Source organism: Zootoca vivipara, chromosome 2 (genome assembly GCF_963506605.1).
Source record: "Zootoca vivipara chromosome 2, rZooViv1.1, whole genome shotgun sequence".
Lineage (NCBI taxonomy): Eukaryota > Metazoa > Chordata > Lepidosauria > Squamata > Lacertidae > Zootoca > Zootoca vivipara.
In genome coordinates, this window is record NC_083277.1 from 111,134,193 (window position 1) to 111,154,361 (window position 20,169).

The 20,169-nt window shown below is 45.5% G+C and overlaps 1 protein-coding gene across 6 annotated transcripts in view; it reads left to right on the plus strand.

The window, feature by feature from the left end:
- BAZ2A (bromodomain adjacent to zinc finger domain 2A) overlaps nt 1-20,169 on the plus strand; it is a 66,296-nt gene that overhangs the window by 35,810 nt on the left and 10,317 nt on the right. For 4 of the 6 annotated variants that reach the window (XM_035103552.2, XM_035103546.2, XM_035103577.2 and 1 more), the window contains exons 9-28: nt 1,450-1,551; nt 2,035-2,245; nt 3,811-3,872; nt 4,408-4,488; nt 4,580-4,813; nt 6,352-6,606; nt 8,003-8,217; nt 8,937-9,011; nt 9,786-9,948; nt 10,617-10,676; nt 11,115-11,259; nt 12,521-13,101; nt 13,911-14,139; nt 14,669-14,824; nt 14,920-15,083; nt 16,001-16,284; nt 17,440-17,572; nt 18,092-18,238; nt 18,555-18,793; nt 19,397-19,540. In XM_035103552.2, the coding sequence (XP_034959443.2) occupies nt 1,450-1,551; nt 2,035-2,245; nt 3,811-3,872; nt 4,408-4,488; nt 4,580-4,813; nt 6,352-6,606; nt 8,003-8,217; nt 8,937-9,011; nt 9,786-9,948; nt 10,617-10,676; nt 11,115-11,259; nt 12,521-13,101; nt 13,911-14,139; nt 14,669-14,824; nt 14,920-15,083; nt 16,001-16,284; nt 17,440-17,572; nt 18,092-18,238; nt 18,555-18,793; nt 19,397-19,540 (3,680 nt within the window). The remainder of the gene's footprint in view (nt 1-1,449; nt 1,552-2,034; nt 2,246-3,810; nt 3,873-4,407; nt 4,489-4,579; nt 4,814-6,351; nt 6,607-8,002; nt 8,218-8,936; nt 9,012-9,785; nt 9,949-10,616; nt 10,677-11,114; nt 11,260-12,520; nt 13,102-13,910; nt 14,140-14,668; nt 14,825-14,919; nt 15,084-16,000; nt 16,285-17,439; nt 17,573-18,091; nt 18,239-18,554; nt 18,794-19,396; nt 19,541-20,169) is intronic. The other 2 variants (XM_035103528.2, XM_060272033.1) reach the window with 2 other exon arrangements.

A 20,169-nucleotide genomic window follows, 5' to 3' on the forward strand; every position in this document is an offset into this window, starting at 1 on the left:
TAAAGCGTGGTTCTCAGAGGGGAATTGGTGGTGACTTGAGCTCCTCTGGGAGCCACTTTTCCCTAGACACAATTCCTGTTTCTTCACTCAAGGGCAAAAAGACCTTCTACAGGAGTGGATTCACTTGCCTTTGAACTCCTATAATTGCTTTTATAGTTAATCTCTTTGGTATGTTTCATGGGAAATGAGTCATAAATAAAGCAAAATAATCATTTGCTGTAACAACCAGAGCTCTGGTTTTTACCGTGCCACAGTGGTAGAGGAAGATAGGATGCTGAATTGCTATGGAATTCTTCCTTGCCTTGGATCTGTTGGACTCGGATCTCAACCTTTTTGAGTCCACGGCTCCTTTGACCAACTATATTCTTTTTGTGGCACCCCCGTGAGGCTCAGGAGCACAGTTATGTCATTCCTTGCCTGCAGAGCTGGCAGCCTCTCAACCTTTTTTGTACACGTTCCCTTGTGGAGTGTTCCCTCAGCCTCCTCTCCTCTCCCCTCTCCTTGGGAATCCTCTAGGCACCCCTTGCCCCTGGTCCCTGAGCTGCCCCACCCCACCCCAAAGAGGGGTGCCTCCTCACATTGCCCCACAGGTGCCTGGGACTTGTTTGTCCATTCCCAACAGCAAGGGCTGGCAGACTGGCTGGCTGGGCTCCCCTGCCCACTTGCTTGCTTACTCTGAGGCCGCCTCAGCTCCAAGCAACCAGCACCCCCTGGCCACCCCCAGAGGCACCATTTTCCTTCTGAACCTGTAACCAGGGCTGATGCAGCAAACAGCTGCACAAGCCTTTGGGAGGAAGAGATGTGAGAAGGCATCAGAGGAGGGAGGGAAGGAAAGAGGGACAGAGGCCAGTGTTGCCCGCAACATTGCCCGCGACATCCCTGACCATCTTTCAAGGTACACCAGGGTGCCACGGCATACTGGTTGAAAACCACTGGTATAGAGAACTGTTTGGAAAGCAAAGTAGTATAGGGATCAGCACTACTTGACTATCTCTCTTTGTTGTTGTTCAGTGGTCCTGTATCTCAGATAGCCTACCGGTATGTCTCTTCAATCTCTTCCTCTGCCCCCTGCTTCAAGCCTTGTTACTTGCTCTCAGACATGACTCACGGTAGTCACCCCCATTTCCTTCACTTGGAGCTTGGGAACTATTAACTGTGCTGAATGTGATTTCTGCTTTAGAGCATCAGTCCAGAAATCAGCTTCACCCTCTTCAGTTTCTTTCTATCAGACAACGAGCAGCTTTATTTGTTAATGCATTAGCCCTTTCAGTAGACAACACCCAACATGAATTTCTTGGGTGCCTTTTCCTTCTCAAGATGGATTCACCAAGTCTCATTACCGCCAAAGGGCAAGATGTCCACCTCATAGAGAACCCCTCCCCTAGTAAGAGACTAGATGCTACACAGGATCTGATCAGCTCATATTTTGGCCATTTACTTCCCTTCCAGTATCTGAACAGAAACATTGTGCAGAATGTTTGTCGTGAACACTTCAGCTTCAGTCCTCGAATGCCAGTAGGAGACTTCTTTGAAGAGCGAGATACACCCCAGGTTAGTAATGGTGTTAGTCCAGGAGTTTGCTAGGGATCACTGGCACCAATCTTGTTTACAGCTGTCTGTAGAAACATCATGTGCTTCAGGGGAGGCAATACAAATGAAGTTTTATAAGGCACAAGATGTTTCTGTGCCTACTATCAGTTTCATAACTGACACAAGGAGGGCACAGCTCCATTCTCCAATTCCTGAAACATCATTGCAAAACCAGGCACTTGTGCTATCATAGGGCCTTGGCACTATGGGTTGGTAAACTGTGAAGAAAGAGTTTGCCAACCTCTTCCCTACCTCACAGTCCCTTTCTTGGCATCAGTTCAGAATCTGTGTTCAGGAATGACTGAATTTACTGGGGTGTACAGGAAGCACCACTGGGAAGCATCACTTTTCCTTGCAGGAGGAAAATCTGAAAACCTCTGCATCAGTTGAAGTTGATAGAGATTAGGAGGGATCTATTCCTGTGTATCTTTCTTCCTTTCACAGGGCCTGCAGTGGGTGCAGCTGACGCCTGAGGAAATTCCTTCCCGGATCCAGGCCATCACAGGCAAACGTGGCCGACCCCGCAATACTGAGAAAGCTAAGGCCAAGGAAATGCCCAAGGTGAAACGTGGCCGGGGCCGACCTCCCAAAGTGAAAGTGCCTGACCTGCTGAGCAAGACGGATGCCAGGGTTCTGAAAAGACTGGAAGCCCAAGGTACCAGCTGGACGAGCCCTTTCTGCATGCCGGTAGCTTTCACAAGAAAGAGCTTTAGTTTGTGGCAGGAGTTGTTTGTCAGTCTCTGGAGGCAGGGCTGTTCATTCTGTGTGCCAAGGAAATTCAATTTTTGCTCTCAAAACTAAAGCATATCAACAAGATGCATGCAAATCTGCTTATTTTATATAAATCTCCATTTGCATGCCTTTTCTGGAAACTAATGTTTGAGTTTTTGCAAAATTTGGAATTTCTTGTCAAGGAGCGGTGTGGCAGCAGGAAGAGAGAAACGGATAAGCAAGGGGCAGTAAAAGTATATAGGTAAGAGAACATGACTGGAGACTGAGGGGAGGGACAGGTAGCTAAACATGGCATAAAAGCTCTGCCCTGGAGGATTGGAAGTACTTGCAGACATTGTCTTCCTAGCTTTCTTTTGTGTCTCCACAGCAATGAGGGATAGAAACTTGTGGTTTTTATATATTTTTAAAGACAAACTGAGAATTTCAGGAGTAGAAAAACGACTAGAATTCTATGTGGGTTGCACACAAGCAATCTTTAAACAGATTGTGGTCAATCCTGGTGCATCATGAGTAGCTTCCAGGCAGCATTGGATAACTTTTTCCTAACCCTCTGAGGACTGCATCCCAGCAGTGGATGTGATCAAAAGTGTGTATGGCCAATTTACACATGTGCGTTCACACAAACGTACCATGCATACACATTCAGACCTACTTCTAGCCCCAACACGCATTCAGGCAGGCAAATAGACAGACAGGTACATACGATCAGACAATCATCTGTCTGCCCCACCCAACTGGCTCTTCATCTGCTCAGCAGAGGAATGGATGGTGAGAGGAGTCCTCTGAATGGCAGTACGGTTGCGGGGGGTGGCAGGGAGAGGAAAATGCTCTCTCTGCTTACCTTTCAAAGACATGGGTTATGGCTAGGAGGAAAAGGGAAGGAGCACTGCTGCTTTTCTGAACACAAAGACCTCCCAGCTATAGTGGTGTGCCTGAGAGAGAAGTGGTGACTTTCAGGGGTGAGAAATTATTTGGTGATTCCTGTCAACTGTATCTGTACAGTTGACAAAGCTCTAAAGAGAACATGTTGGTTTATGTCGTACCTTGGGATCTTATGTAGACTGATAGCAGAGCAGATAGTAATGAGAGATTTTGTGGTTATGGATGCTCATTCAGGGTTGCAGTCATTAATAACAGGCATTTTTGGAGAAGGATATAAAACTTTGACAATTGAGATAGAGAGACACTCACCTTTTGTGTTTCTTAGGAACATACCACCCTAAGTCTACATCTTTTGGAGAAGTGGTACCTTATGTAAAGCAGCCTTCCCCCACCTAGTGCCCTTCAGATGTTGTTGGACAACAGCTCCTCTAATTCCAGATCATTCATCCATCACGGATGAAGTTTTGCTCCCAACATCTGGAAGGCACCAAGTTTGGGAAGCCTGCTATAAAGCATGAAGATAACTGTTAGGTATGGAATGGAGGGCTGGTCTAGTCTCACTTTTTCTTTTTTTTTAATTTCCTCATTCTCCATTTGTATTTGCAGAGGTGCTCAGTGATGAAGATAAGCTGAAGATGAGCAAGATCAAAAAGAAAATGAGGCAAAAGGTACATGCAGTAGAACAGGACAGTGTATTCTTGGTGGGAAGGGGGCACAATATTCTCCCCCCATGCAAGAGGGGAATGCTTTGGGGATGAAAGGAGCATTTCCCAAGCCGAAGGGGTGAGGTGGGGGATGATGAGAGCTTCCTTCTTTGGTTGCCAGTAAGGATGTGTGTACCCCAAGACATTCCAAATTGTGCACCCAAGTCTGGAATATGTCCACGTCAGTTGGCATAACACTGCTTTCACATTTCAAAAGGATTTGTTTGTTTGCTTGTTTATTGGCAAAGGATTTGAATTGCATAGTGGAATGTAGAAAAAAAAGTTACATGGGTTTGTATTTTAGGGACAAGAGAGCAAGGAATAAGAATTTCCCAGTTAAGCCGAAAAAAAGTCAAACTTTAATTGATAAATGTTCCCAGTAAATGTTTTGGGAGCTACTACTGTAAAGATAGAGCAACGGCTTTCCACTCCTTAGGTTTCTTCTTTTTGAGTGGATTCTCTCCTTGACAGAATTCCTCATGCTTGCTTTTTTCCATAGGTGCAAAATAAGCAGAGGCAGGAGGCCAAGGCACTCAAGCCCAAAGAGGTCAAGGCCAAGGAAGTAAAAAAGAAGCCGAAGGTGGGTCAGGAATGGCCCTTTGGAAAGTTGGAAGGTTGGCAGGTCCTGAATAATTCCATGTAAACCTTGCCATGTCTCTCCTCCTCTACAGGTAAAGAAGGAGAAGAACAAGCCAGAAAAGAATAAGCCAGAGAAGCTGAAGGAGAAGGCAAAGCTGAAAGAAAAAGTTAAGCCCAAGGAAAAAAAGCTGCTGGTACCAGCCAAGGTTCCCCGAAAGGTGGATAAGAATCTTCTAGCTCGGCGTCAGGAAGAACGACAGCGGCAGCAAATGATTCTGGAGGAAATGAAGAAGCCCACTGAAGATATGTGTCTAGGGGACCACCAGGTGCATAGAATTGCTTGGCTATTTAGCGGTTGGGAGACAGCCCCCTATTCCATTCATTCGTTTGTTTGTTTGTTTATATCAGGGGTTTTTTTAATAAAAAAAATTGTATTGTAAAACAAACAAATAAGCATGGAAAAGAACATATAGCGTCTCCACTTTCAATTCACAGTCTTTTTCACAGTTTGTTTATTTTTGGTATGAGATACTATTGTCATAGGCATTGGGGGGATAGAGAGGAGAGAGATGGGGGCATAATGATCTTATTGGATAATGATCTATTGCATAATGCTTGTGCAGGGATTTTTGTGTCTGCCTCACGTGGGTAGGTCCTTTATATAATTATTTATTTTTGTTGGCATTGTGAGAGATTGTGGGATCCAGAGGTTGGTTGCAGTATGGTTTGGACAATCTTACGAAAAATGGGGTGCATAGGCATTAAGGGTAGAGATGGCAAAGAAGAGTCATGGGCAAAGGTGGGTAGAGAAAGCTGTGTAGGTAGTTGAAGTCCTGCCAGCTGATGAAGGAAGCCCTAGGCATCTCCTTTTCTTCTAAACGTCTGCTAGACTATTAACTATCCTGTACAGCTTTGGCTAGAATTACATGATACGTAAAAGCAGAGCCACTATGAAAAATAGCAGTTGAATGTTTAATTCCTACCTTCACCTCTTAATATCTAGAGGAGCTTGCCAGAGTTATGAAGTCGCAGTATGGTATGTTTCTCTGCCTCATGCTAATGGTAGCAAATGATGCAGCATAGAACAGTGCACCATGCCTGTTAATGCACCATGCCATAGTTAATGCTCTTCCAAATATTATGAAGAGGAAATTTCCAAACCTGTAGCAACACTATTTTGTTGTGTAGCATCAGCGTAGGGGTCTTCTGGGTTTACCACAAAATGATATCTGGCACTGGAGCACTGAAACTAAGGTGGCGGCTCTGGCTCAGACATTAACATCTCAGGATGCCAGTTTTCTGCACCAGATTCCTTAATTGTACCAATACTAAACAAACAATGCATTTTTGTTTAAATATGTGAACCTTTCAGTACTTTCTTATATTTGCTGAGTTGAGACACTTGATTGTCTCACAACATTGTTCTGTCACCTATGGGCAATAAGACTTTAGCATCTGATATAGTGTTCTGTCATATATTTACTGGGTTGCTCATTTAGTTCTTCCACCAAAAGGCTAAGATTGTCTGAGCTATTTAGTTCTATCTCACTGAGACACTAAAGTATTTTTCTGTGGCATTTGAGTTCTCCTCTGTATCTATTCATGTTGCCGAATGGACTTGATCTGTCCTGGCGGAATTTAATATAGTTTGAGACAGGGAAAGCTGTCTTTGGAGGGAAATCTGGCTTTGGAGGGCTGGCAGGCTTTCCACACTGGGAAAATGTTCTCTGATTTTCTACCTTGTTAGACACTGTATATTATCAGCCTTTCGTGTGGCTGAGTTGCAGTATGAGCAGGGCTAGCTGTTCTGCTAGATCACAAGTCTGTACTGATGTTCTCTGTACTGATATTTTGTCTTTCCCAGCCTCTTCCAGAATTTTCTCGCATCCCTGGATTGGTTTTGCCCAGCCATGCTTTCTCAGACTGCTTAGCCATTGTGGAATTCCTACACAACTATGGCAAGGTGCTGGGCTTTGATGTAGCCAGGGAGGTTCCCAGTCTGAGTACCCTGCAAGAGGGCCTCTTCAATGTAGGCGATAGTTTGGGTGAAGTGTTGGACCTCCTGGTAAAGCTGGTGAAGGCTGCACTGTATGATCCTGGCCTCCCTCCCTTCTGCCAGGTAGGCCCATGTATGTATGTTCTGGGTCACATCAATCTGCATGTTTGAATATAAGAAATCATATGGGCTGAAGTGCTGGTGTAAAAAGGGTATGGGTTTTTAGTCTGGTGCGTGCCGAATATTCTAATGGTATAATCAGAGCTCTCTCTCTCTCTCTCTCTCTCTCTCTCTCTCTCTCTCTCTCTCTCTCTCTCTCTCTCTCTCTGTGTGTGTGTGTGTGTGTGTGTGTGTGTGAGAGAGAGAGAGAGAGAGAGAGAGAGTTTAGACAACCCCAATTTCGCACCAAGGAAAATTGAATACATTTTGCACAATTTCTCTTATTTTTCCATATTCCGAGTTCACTATGAGGAAGGGCAGCAAACTGTGCAAAGCACTGAAACTGCCCCAAACACTGAAAACCTATTTCAACAAGCCCTCTTTCTTCTGAGATGTTAGTAGGCATTGCCTACATACTTTTATGCAAATGAAAAACTCAGAAAGCTAGAAAAATGTGGTATATTTTTAATTGAAATGAAAGCTGAGAGTCTCAGGAAGCTGCACCCAATACCACATAATGCAAGTTTCCTGTTCTCACGTGAAATTGTGGTATACATGCAGGCTGACAATTGTGTTTTTTTCCTGTATCTACTTTGTGAGTAGGATGTAGACTGGATTGCAGTGTATGGAGGATAGGAAGAAACATCATTGTCAGGGATCCTGGTTTGCTATAGCTGTAAGCCTGCTGCTAGTGGCAGACTATGGCTTGCAGTGCAGTTTTTCATAGAATTCAAGATTTCAGAGAGAACTTAAAAGTTGCATGGAAGTATCTGCTAAATGCTTTTATGAGAGGGAGCTTGGAGGGAGGCTTCATTGACCATGGTGTGAGATCTTGTTACTCTTCATGGCTCTTTTCCTCCCCAGTGATCTATTTGCATCTGTTCTACTTATTGCCCTGAGTTCTATCTAGCCCTATATAAACTTGCACTTTAAAGGGTCAAGGGAGGCAGTTTAATAAAAATTCTGCGCCAAGAAAAGATCAATTGTGTGAAATCTAAAACCTGCAAATTGGACATGCAGTATTAGCACATTTGCCTGTTTTGCCTAGAACCATTGTTCTAACTGTGGGGCTGTCTCAATACATTATGGACCCAACACATATTGCCTGCCCATACTCTTGTTCTATTTTTTTTTTAAAGCACAACAGTTTAGAGGTGACATTAAGGTGGTGGAGGAGGCTAATTATTACCCCATTGTCATGAAGAGATTACTCCCTAGTAATGTTTGGCTTGGTGGTGGTAGTTTTCTTCTACAGGCTTGGTGGTAGTAGTTCTCTGAAAGAGTCTTGAATGCTCTGTGGGATGTTCCTGTCGGCATGGCAGACATATCTTGATTATTGTCCTCTCCTTTCTCCTGCCAGTCGCTGAAGATTCTCGGTGAGAAACTCTCTGAGATAAGCCTGAACCGTGATACTGTGTCTGAGATCCTTCGCTGCTTCCTCATAGCCTATGGGGCAGATGAGAACCTATGTGACTGCTTGCGCACTAAACCCTTCCAGGCACTAGCCCCTGACAAAAAAGCTGCAGTGCTGGCCTTCCTCGTCAATGAACTTAACAGCAGTGCCCTTATCATCAAGTAAGTGGTGATAGGTCAGGGAAGTTGCTAAGTTGTGTCTCTCATGGCCATATGTATATGACAGTCTGAGCTCATAATATGTAGATATGGATGGGGAGGCATCCTGCCCCATGGTACTATCTTACTGTATTGAGCTGAGAGAGGATAGCAAGCAGAGGAGCTAGATGGTTCAGCATATCTTAGATGTTTAGTGACCACAATAAGGTTGCAAGGCTGTAAGCAGGGACTATCTTGTTCATTGTTCATTTTATGCAAGCTGCACTGGGAGCATTTTTTGACTGAACATTGGGGTAAAAATGCTGATAGATAGATAGATAGATAGATAGATAGATAGATGGTTTTGTGCACTCTAGCATGTGGCCACCCAGATTGCACCTGGGCTTTGTGTAGAAAACATGCTGAACAGAGAACAAATTGTTTTCTGGGAAGATACCACTGAGAACAACAGATTACAATAGTATTGGACATCCAAATGTCCCTACATAAGCTTTGGACGCCTGCTTTAAAGAAATGCATGGCTACCTTACTCTTCTGCTGACAGATTCTCTTGTAGACAGGACTGTGTATGTGTAGTGGGGTGGGTAATGGGTCTTGAATGAACATTTTGCATAGATTGATAAAAAGGGAATATTTTCCAATTCTCTGCAGTTGAACTCTTCCTGTCATATACACTCTACCCCACCCCACTTCTCTTTCTATTTTTTTTAAAACTCTTGCAGTGAAATCGACAAGACCCTAGAGAACATGTCTAACCACAGGAGAAATAAATGGATTATTGAAGGAAAGCTGCGCAGGTACATACTGTATCCCTGGATTTAGTTTTGACCCAGTGTAACCAGAAAGCTCAGTGGATGTGGGAGGGGCACTTAGATGAAGAGGGCTGAGATCATTTCACTCTTATATTTAAGTCAAGTAGCCTCTGGTGGTGTGGAATCTTACTGTGACTATAGGAGCCAAAGTGATTATTGATTGCTTTATTTTCCACCATCTTGGATTTACCAAAGGATTTAGGGGAAGATAACATTTCCCCTCTGGTTCTCCTCCCTTTGCTATGTGGGTCACCTAAGGAAATATTTCCAGATGGCTAGTAGTTGTGCATCAGCTCATGCAGGCACAGTGGCTGGCTAACACTGGCCCTGAGTCACAATCCCAGAGTCCCTTACTGCAGTGTTTCTCAACCTTTTTTGGGCCACGGCACACTTGTTCCGTGAAAAAAATCACGAGGCACACCACCATTAAAAAAGTTTAAAAAATTAACTCTGTGCCGCCCTATATTATAATTATGACTGTAAGAAACACTTGCCAAATATTGCTTTCCGGCGGGTCAGTGTTGTGTATTGGCGGCCGCCAGGCTCGTTTGCACTGAGCTTTGGGAAAGAGGAGGCGAAATATTGCTTTCCGGCGGGACAATGCAAATCGCCCTTCTTGTCACCGCACGTCGCGGCACACCAGCCAGCGTCTCACGGCACACTAGTGTGCCGCGGAACAGCAGTTGAGAAACGCTGCCTTACTGTAGTGTATCGTGTCCCTTTTCTCTCCATTACTGGTGCCTTGTTGTTGCACTGTAGGTTAAAGATTGCTCTAGCCAAGAAGACAGGACGCCCCGAGTCAGAAATCACAGGCTTGGAGGAAGGGCGGTGGCGGCGGAGCTCACGCATCAATGAAGAGAATGAGGACATGGAAATGGAGGAGGAGAGAAGCAGAGCATGCAGGACACGGAAAGACAATGAGGTAGGTGAAGGTGTGACGGAGTAAACCGAGAAGGGAGTATGCAGTGTTCTAATAGAATATCTGTTCTAATAGCAAAGTGCAGGTTTGGAGGGAGCAGTGTTGATCATATGGCATGAGATGCAGGACAGTTTGAGTAATAACCTCTATTGGACCAACTAATTTTACGGTATTTTATTTCATAAAATTTATACACCGCTTGATTGTAAAAAAACCTTAAAGCAGTTCGCAAAAAGATAAAACAATAAAATCAAGAGAAATTCACAAGCATTGTTGAAAACATTTAAAAGTTAATACTTTAGAACAGATTTAAATTACCTCTACTTTCTAATAACTTCAAAGTAGTGTGACCCTTGGTAAAAATCATGTTTGGCCATGGACATTGAGGCAGATCTAAGCTTGTCAAAACAACCAGTTATTTTAGCAAGATGCAAGAGTCTTAAGAAGTGAGTATATTTTCTGTGTTGCCTCCTGTGGAATAAGAGGGGGATCCCCCTGTCTCTTAGTGGATTTTGCAACTTCATAACTTGCAGCAGCTGGATCCTCCCCTCTGCTCATCGCTTCCCACTTTCTTTTTACTAGCATCTTTTTAAATGTATCCAAAGCAATTCAGTCTAGATTTGCTGGGAAACATGAGGGTTTGGCTCTAAGTTATCTTCTTTCTTTCCCAGCATGACACTCCGGTTTCCAGTGTGCCTGAGCTGGAGAGACAAATTGAAAAGCTTTCCAAGGTAAATGCTTCTATTTGAAAAGATAAGCAAGTACAGAATGGAAGGAGCTGTAGTAGCAGCTAGACTTAAAAGGGTATATTGGGCCTTCTCGGTAGCGGCGCCTGCCCTGTGGAACGCCCTCCCAGCAGATGTCAAGGCAATAAGCAACTATTTTACTTTTAAAGGACAACTGAAGGCGGTTAAGGGAAGTTTTTAATGTTTGATGCTGTATTTTTTAATATTCAGTTGGAAACCGCCCAGAGTGAGTGGGGAAACCCAGCCAGATGGGTGGGGTATAAATAATAATAATAATAATAATAATAATAATAATAATAATAATAATAATAAATTATTACTATTAGAATAATCGGGGGGTGTCACTCTTTGCTGTGGTAACCAGAGCTTTGCACAGGCACTTTCTAACACTTGGTGCTCTTACTGGTCTTCTCCTTGCTGCAGCGCCAGATGTTCTTCCGCAAGAAGTTGCTTCACGCTTCACAGCTGCTACGGGCTTCATCCCTGGGGCAGGATCGATATCGACGTCGGTATTGGGTGCTGCCTCACCTAGGTGGGGTCTTCGTAGAAGGTTGTGAGGTTTCAGCAGGTATGTAGAGCCTAGGATGTACAAAGGCTAAACCACTTGGGGCCATGATAGTTGAGGGAGCTCCTGTTCCTATATTGTCCTGACTGAAGTTCTCTTGCAGGGAGAGGCTCCTTGGGAGCTATACATTATGTGGGGATGTGGGAGAGAGCCTTGGAATTCTCTCCCTTCCCCCAGAGGACCAGGCGGTACCAATGGCAGCTTCTTTTCAGCGCTCAGTAACAACCTGACTCTTCATGCGGGCATTTGGAATGTACTGGTGGCATTACTGGGTTGGGGTCTGCCTATTAGTTTATTTTACAGTTTATTTATTGATTTGTGATTTTATAGTTCCTGTTTTATCATACAAATTTTAGTTTTTGTTAATACAGTATGTGCCTTGCCCTAATAGTTATTTTATTTTTATTTTATCGGTTTGCTTTTATATTATAAAGCAAGAGATGGCACTGTAGATCCCATCACTTGGTCTCACAAGGAAGAACACGTTTCTTGATTTTTGTGGGGTGGCCCCCTCCTCAGAACTTGGAGCCACAAGGATTGTTGCAGCTGGCAAAATAGATAAGAATTAATGGGCTAATTAGAAAGAGCCATGGGACAGCTCAGAATTTGGAGCAAGAAGAGCAGAGTAGAAGTGGGAAGTGGAGCCAGGAGGGTTGTGTGTCTCTTTTTAAATCTGTGGGCCACATTTCACTTTATAAATTGAAATGCCAATTTGACTGAAGTTTGCTGAGGGTGCAGAGGCAGCATGGGATATATTTGGATGAGTGGAGTAATTTAATAGGGCATTATGTCTGCGAACCAAATCGCACTTTAGACTTCAGCTGTGTATAACATTTGGCCAATGACTCCTTTGTTGAAAAGCTGATGCTTGATCTTTCGTGTGCTAGCGGTTTTTTCTCTCACTGTTCTACCCGCTCAAGGAAGCTGCACACACATCCACAGTGATTTGAATCAGTGTTTACCATGCAAGTCAGGGGGTGGAGGCAGGGAAGATACTTTCCAAAAGAAAAAAGATCTGCTGTACCTGTGCTTGCCTCCTTCACTCCATACAGAGATGAGGAATTGGTGGCCCTTTAGGTGACATTGCACTCTCCCAACTGCCATCATCTCTAACCATCAGCCATGGTGCTTGGAGCTGATGGAAGAGCATCTGGGGAGCCACAGGTTCTCCCTGCACCCACCCCGACTTTGTATTTTTGAGAGAAGTTTTTAGCACCATCTTGTGGTGAAACTTAGGGAGATAACATTTTTGTTGCCTCCCAAGCAGCTTCCCCTGAGATATCCAAGAACTTGCCAGAGAAGGAAGAGGCTCTGAAGGAGGAAGAACCTGAGGCATTGCCCATCAAACAAGAGACCACTGAGATGCCACCAGTCACTGATTATGTAAATGGCACAACTTCTTGGTCGTGGAGCCGGCCGTGGAGGGACAATATGCTGCTGCCTGAGTCGTCAGAGCCCAAGTTGCCAGAGCCCGCCCCCATGTCTGTCAATGGATTTTTGGAGGATTGTGTGCCCATGGGCCAATCCCAGCATGACCTCAGCCAGTCGGCCTTCCTGTCCTGGCTCAGCCAGACACAGCAGGCATCCTCACTGCTCAACAGTTCTGTGCTTACCCCAGACAGCAGCCCTGGCAAAGGGGACCCGTTACCCCCAGATGAGCTGCCAGACTCTGCTGCAGAGGATGAAAGTGCCACAGAAACACAGGTTGCCTGGTTCAATCTGCTGCCCCGGGCACCCTGTAATGACTCTCCAATTACTACCTCCGTTGAACAACCCGCTATAAAAGCTGCCCCCCATTCCTGCAAGCCCCCTACCAGGGACCAGTCAAAGACCTCGACCCGGCAGGTGAGTGTCATCTAGAGACCTTTCATTACCAGGGAATGCAAGCTCCAATTCTGATCTTGCATGGGTCAGTGGAGGAGCAAGGGACATGGTTCCTGCATTAATACAAGGAATTGAATGCAGGGCCTTTACCTGCATCCTGGGGACAGTTCCCTGTGAGTGGTCTGTTTCCAAGTAACAACTACAGCATGGGGTTGATGGTGGTAATGCAAATTCTGAATTGCTCTGCATTTCTTATCTGTCCAAGGTAGGAACTGTCAGACAGGAAGCTGTAATGTCAGAAAGGAAACTCCTGTTCATAGACAGTCGGACAAAAAGTAATAGATTAGAATTCAAGAGGTAGATTTAGAGTTGTCATCAGGAAGGATTTCCTAAACGTGAAAAGTCATTTAGAATGAGCTTTCTCATTGAGTGGGTAGATCTCTTCCTGTGAAGCTTTGAAGGCAAAAGTGGAAGTGGCATCAGAGATGCTTTAGGTTATAAGGTTGTCCTGCCTCAGGACACAAGCTTGGTCTAGATAAATTATAACATCCTTTGTTGATCTCATTGTCCTCTATCTAGTTATGCTCTTACCCTGCTAATATATACAATTCCCTGGTGCCTTCCACTAGTATATAATAGCTAGGTAATAAGACAACAAATGACTTCAGATAAGGTAGTAGCTGAGTTTTTTCAAGCCCACATAGTAACCTATAAGTGATGGTGTGATTGAAAAAACAGCCAGGCAGCTCCTTCAGCAGATGGCAACACCACTAGAAGCATGACTTTAAAGCCCTGTTTAAAGCTCATGCCTGATCTTTCCCTCTCCACAGCTGAATGGCCTTTCCACCACCAGCCCAGCATTGCCACAACTGGCCTCCACCCCTCTCCATTCCAGCTCCAGGATTCACAGTACTTGCGCCTCAAAAGCCAAGGATGTCCCCATTAAAGCCCAGGAACCTCTAGGGCAGCCGAGACGACGGGGGCGCCCCCCTACAAAACTCTTCAAGCAAATTGAGCAGAAATATTTGACACAGTTGACACCACAGCCTATACCTCCAGGTGAGGGAAACCTGCATCTCCTTTTCTTCTGTATAATTTGTACTATGTGCGTATTCTGAAGTTATTGATATCATGGTTTGGAAAAGGATTGTGAGGTAAGATGAAATGATTTGCCGTTTGTAAGAAGATGCGACTGAGAATCCGCCGTGAGTGACCATAGGCATCTCCTAACCCCTGGAAGCGTCACCCCACAGTGTCTTCAGTTTGTAAGACCTTGTAGAAACTGCCAATGCAGTTTCACGTTTTTCCCATGAGGACGAAAAAAACCTATTCGTAAGGACAACCCCCTCAAGTACTGCACTGGATATGGTTGTCTTCCACATTACTTAAAGGCTACCTGAACCTTGAAAGCTACTGCTGTGCAGTTCCTCACGTGCATGCTGACCTGACACAAGACCCAGAGTGCAGCATTTGGGAGCTAACAGGCATGCTGTGCAGAGACAATAGCTTATTCAGTGGCCCCAGACTCTGAGCTGGTTCACCTCCCCCTTCCCATTCTTCTCTTCCTTCATTCTTCTCTTCCTCGCAGAGATGCAGAATGGCTGGTGGTGGCTGCAGGATCCAGAAGAGCTGGAAGCCGTGGTGCAGGTTCTGCACCCACGAGGGATCCGCGAGAAAGCCCTGCACAAGCACCTTATCAAGCACAAGGAGTACCTACGGGAGGTGTGTGCCCGAGCTGCCAATGGTAAGAACTTCTCATCGTATGGCTGGAGTGAGGCAGGGAGCCACGTTACCACACCCCTAACTTCTCTAATTGACTCTTCTGGCCTTCCTACCTAGATCCCATCTTCCAGACCCATCCCGAGGATGCCGCCCACCCTGTCTCTCAGGAAACCTTGACCCAATGGTCGATGGCTGAGCGGGCCTTTGAGGCAGACCTTTCTGTTCTGCAGTGGGTGGAGGAGCTGGAGCAGCGGGTACTCATGGCTGATCTACAGATCCGAGTAAGTACCAAGATCCAGGGTAGGCCGAGTCCCTCCTGATAACTCTTATTATTGTGGGAGGGGTGGGGGAGAGCTTCACGTTGCACAGATCACCCTGGGGGGTGCCCGGTAATCTCTAGATCTGCCGTAACAATTCAAAACATACATTGAGATCTCTCCTAGTTTCTCGAGTTGGAAAATTGAGGAGAGAAATGACCCAGGTCATCTTAAAATCCTACCTTGGCATTTCCATTCTTGCATGTGGGTATTACTCCCCAGCTGGAACCTTTGCAGCTACACTGCCCTGCAGAAAGCTAATCAATTTGAGAGCAAAGACTTCTTCTTTTTTGTTGTGCCACCTTTAGAGGTCCATTTACATTGGCGGCACCATATGAAGATTCAAACTTCCTCATTTTGATGGGTTATCTTACGACTGAGTGTTCTGGTACATGGGGGCTCCTTTGCACATCTGTGCCAGAGGCATAATCAGTATTTGGTGCAAATATTTTTCATTGGCAACGGGAGTAGCACAACCTTGAAAACTGTGTACCTGCACGAACTGGTTTCGGTTGGTACATGGCAAGAAGAAGAAGAGGAGTTTGGATTTGATATCCTGCTTTATCACTACCCGAAGGAGTCTCAAAGCGGCTAACAATCCCCCCCCCACAACAGACACCCTGTGAGGTGGGTGGGGCTGAGAGACTTCAGAGAAGTGTGACTAGCCCAAGGTCACCCAGCAGCTGCATGTGGAGGAGCGGAGACACGAACCTGGTTCCCCAGATTACGAGTCTACCGCTCTTAACCACTACACCACACTGGCTCTCAAGAAGATTCCCAAATGCATCTGGGGTTCCCAGAGTGTGTCACAACCACCTCTTCTTCCTGCCATGCCCTGAATCTCACATTTTTGCTTTGTTGTGTTTCCACCTCCCCTCCAGGGCTGGTTAAGTCCAGAACCTGATTCTGCTCGGAACGACTTGCAGTACTGTGAGCATCAGCTGGAGCTTCTGGAAGACATCACCATAAAAAACCGGCGTGAAGGACCAGCTATGAAGCGTGAAACCACCAACCCTTTAGACCTAGCTGTGCTTCGCCTGACAGAGCTAGAGAAGAACTTGGAGCGGAGATACCTCAGAGAGCCCCTCTGGCCTCCTCACGAGGTGGTGGTAGAAAAAGCTTTGCTGAGTAACCCCAGTAACCTTGAGCTGGGTACCACAGAAATGTAGGTGTATTCTTTTACTGTTGACTGAATTGCCAAGACCCTACTCCTAACTCTGAGAATCAGGGTCGTCTCACTACTTATAAAAAGCTTTTTTTATACCTTTCCTTTTAACCCAGGGACTCCTAAATCAGTTTACAGTAAAGTAAAATACCTGTAGTGAAAACCCACAGGAACTAACAATTTAAAAACCTCTTGTGGAAATGGGAGAATATGGACTTTGTTGGGGCAGGGGTCCTGATAAATTCCAAGTCTGATTGCATTGAGAAGATATTAAGATGAAAGGAAAAAGCTGCTGCTGTTGGTTGTTTTTACATCAGGCTTTTTAGGCATTAGAAAGTGGTAAATGTATGCATTGCAGCAAAAGTGAGAAATCTGGTGAATGTTTACATTTACCAGTAAGTCTTAAGGTTTTACAAGGCCCAACAGGAAATGTCAGAAATCTTATTGGCAAAAATCTGTTTCTCTCAGGCCTGAGAGAATATACCCTTTTTGCTGCATATGATGGAAATGGGAATGATATTTGAACTTAAGGCTACTGACATTTAATCCTGTTAGATTTCCTTCTGGGCTTACTTAAGTCTTTGAGGCTTAACAATAAATGTCAAAGTTCACCAAATTTCTAATGTTTACCTAGCATGCTTATGAGCTAGGAGACCATGGATGATAATGAGAACTAAATATAACAGGGATGTAGGTGGTTTAGAGCAGTAAGACTCTGAGCCAGAAGTTATACCATATTTTTCTGAAAATAAGACACCATCTTATATTTATTTTTCAACAAAAAAACACACAACAACAACACTATGGCTTTTTTTCAGGGGATGTCTTATTTTTTCCCTCCTCCTCCTGCTGCGGCCGGCATTGCTGCTGCACCTATCACTATGTCTTATTTTCGGGGTATGGCTTATATTCCTTGAATGCTTAAAAATCCTGCTATGGCTTATTTTATGACTACGTCTTAAAATAGGGGAAACAGGGTAGATTCGCCTGACAATTCCATCCTGGAGCTTCAGATGATGCGCCAAATGTCTGCCATCTCTCACAGTATGTTTCCATTTGGAATGGCCCCAAAAGACTCCAAGTGAAGAATTTCCTTTGCTGGGCAGGATTGACTTTCCCCCATTTTAATGGATTGCTATTTTTTTCCTTCTGCAGTGCATACGAGATCACACCACGGATGCGAACGTGGCGCCAGACCTTAGAGAGATGCCATAGTGCAGCCCAAGTTTCTCTGTGCATCTACCAGCTGGAGCGTTCTATTGCCTGGGAGAAGTCCGTTGTCAGAGCGGTGAGCAAGGAGCACTGGGTTGGGGGTAGGAAATATAAGAATGCATAAATGAAGAAATCAAAGTGAACATAGGTAACTTGTGAAATCCCTGGTGCAGAGAAGAGAGTTGATCCTCCTTCTGTGGCCTTTAGAGGCACATGTGTGCATAAGCCTGTACTAGGAGGAAATGAAGCAGCTGTGGGATCTGCAGAAAGATCTCTCTGTTCCAAAGGGGTTGACTAGAGCAGTGTTTCTCAACCAGTGTGCCTCCAGATGTTTTGGGACTACAACTCCCATCATTCCTGACCACTGGTCTTGCTAGCTAGGGATGATGGGAGTTGTAGTCCCAAAACATCTGGAGGCACACTGGTTGGGAAACACTGGACTAGAGCAGAGCCGTGGCTTGGATGAATCTAGTTGGGAAGGAGCTCAATTTGTGGACAAGGGGAAAAAAGGGAGAGCTCTTGGAGCTCAACTTTGGCCTTGGACCTCTGAATGTGGTGCTGGTCCTCACCCCTCCTTGTTCTCCCTGCCCTTCAGACTTGCCTAGTGTGCCGGAAAGGGGATGATGATGAGAACCTGCTGCTATGCGATAGCTGCGATCGTGGCTGCCACCTCTACTGCCACCGGCCCAAGATGACCGAGGTGCCGGCCGGTGACTGGTTCTGCTCCCTCTGCATCGCTCAGGTGCTGGCTCCATGTGGGCTAGAATCTGTCCCATCCCAAACTCTTTGATATTTCCTCCTTGATTGGCAGGGCTTCCTTTGCTCCACAATTTGTACTGAGATGCATTCCAAGGGAGGGAGTGTTGAATGTTGGAGTGTGTGCGGGCGCAGCAGTGCGGGACCATGCAGTATCCCTAGCAGATAGCTCTAGACTTTTTGTGCTGCCCTTGGGAAACCCTTCTCTGAAGCGGGATTCCTAAATTCACCAGTTTATGGTTCTTTATTCCCCCCCCTCTCACACACATCCCTGTCGCCCCTCCAATTTCTCTATGGTACAGATGCAAAGAGAATACCAGGATGACTACGGCTCTCCACGACGTGGCAAGAAAAGAAAAAGTGGAAGTTCCGGGGCTTTTTTTGGAAAGGAAGAGCTCAGGCCCCGATCTCGGTCAGCAGCAAACCAGCAGCGCAGCAACCTGGCCAACGTACCGCCCCGATACTCGGGTGAAGGCCTATCCCCTTCCAAGCGAAGAAGAGTGTCTACACGAGGCCAGAGTGCCGACCTCACCTTCTGCGAGTAGGTGTCACCTCGGAGCTGGTGTCCAGGGGAGAAGGGTGTGGAGCAGAATATGCCATAGGGATAAGCTTTCAGTTAGGTTTGAATGGAAAGGAGAAAGGACCATTTGCTCTAAGACTTGCTGTGGCCCAGAGATTCAGAAGCAGAGTGGCACCTGGAGCATCTGAGGGCTGTGGAAGGCTTGTAAATCCCATTTGCTTTCCCTGGGCTTTTTGTATCTGCCACCCAGAGAGACATTCACAGTGGACATGGGCTGAAGCAGCCCCACTCTGTGAGGGACTTACATTGGGCTTCTGCAGCAGCTGTTTCCTCTCAGATGTGTTGTGGCCCAGATATTCAGAAGCAGAGAGGCAACTGAGGGGGAAACTTGTGTTTTCCTTTGCCCACCATAGCAACCCTTGCCTATTTAGTTGCATTAGTAAGCTGCCGCGAGAACCTCTTCGGTTAGTAGGCGGTGCATGAATGATCCAAATAAATAATTTGGTTAGAGTGTCAGTAAATCTCCTCTAGGGCTCCTCCTGCTCCTTGGGAGGCCTTCTCAGCTTGACCAATAAGCTCTCCACTTTCTTTAGCACTGACTCTATGTTGGTCCCTTTTTGTCAGGATCATTTTGATGGAGATGGAATCACATGAAGCTGCCTGGCCTTTCTTGGAACCAGTTAACCCCCGGCTAGTGCCTGGCTATCGGAAAATCATCAAAAACCCTATGGACTTCGCCACCATGAGGGCACGGCTGCTGCGCGGCGGGTGAGTCCAGGGAAGGAGCTTGCTGGTGGCAGGGCCAGCTCAAGGCATTTGCAAATCCAATTTGTATACCACAGCCCTTGGGCCTGGCTTTTTTTGCAGTTACGGTACTAAACTTGAGGTCTCCAGAGGTCCTCCTGAGGGAAAGGTGATGCTGCGCAGGGAAAGTAGTGTATGACAAGGCTTGCCTTGGGGGGAGGCCAAGCATTGTGATGTAGGAATGGCAGAGGTAGTGATTGCAAAGCTGGTGGCCTTTGCAGTCATGCAAAAATTGAGAATTTGAGTTAAAACTTTTTAGAAAAAAGATGCCACCTGGTCATGATATTGGAAGAGATTGTTTTTTTAAAAAAAATAAAATGAAATCTTGAGGGGTGGGAGCTGTGTTTGTCTGCTTCAGAAAAACCACCCAAGAGTGTTGTAGCAACTTGAAAACTAACCCCTTTATTAATGCATGAGATTTTGTGGACCAGAGTCCGGATGTATGGAGCATTGCCCCACATTGGCAGGAATATATATGCAAGATCAGAATACATTTAAGTTTCATCAGAATTGTCTCAGTCTCTACATTTAGAAATTTATTTGCCTCTGATGTCACAGCTTTATTCCCCCCCCACCTTCCACACCCATGTGTA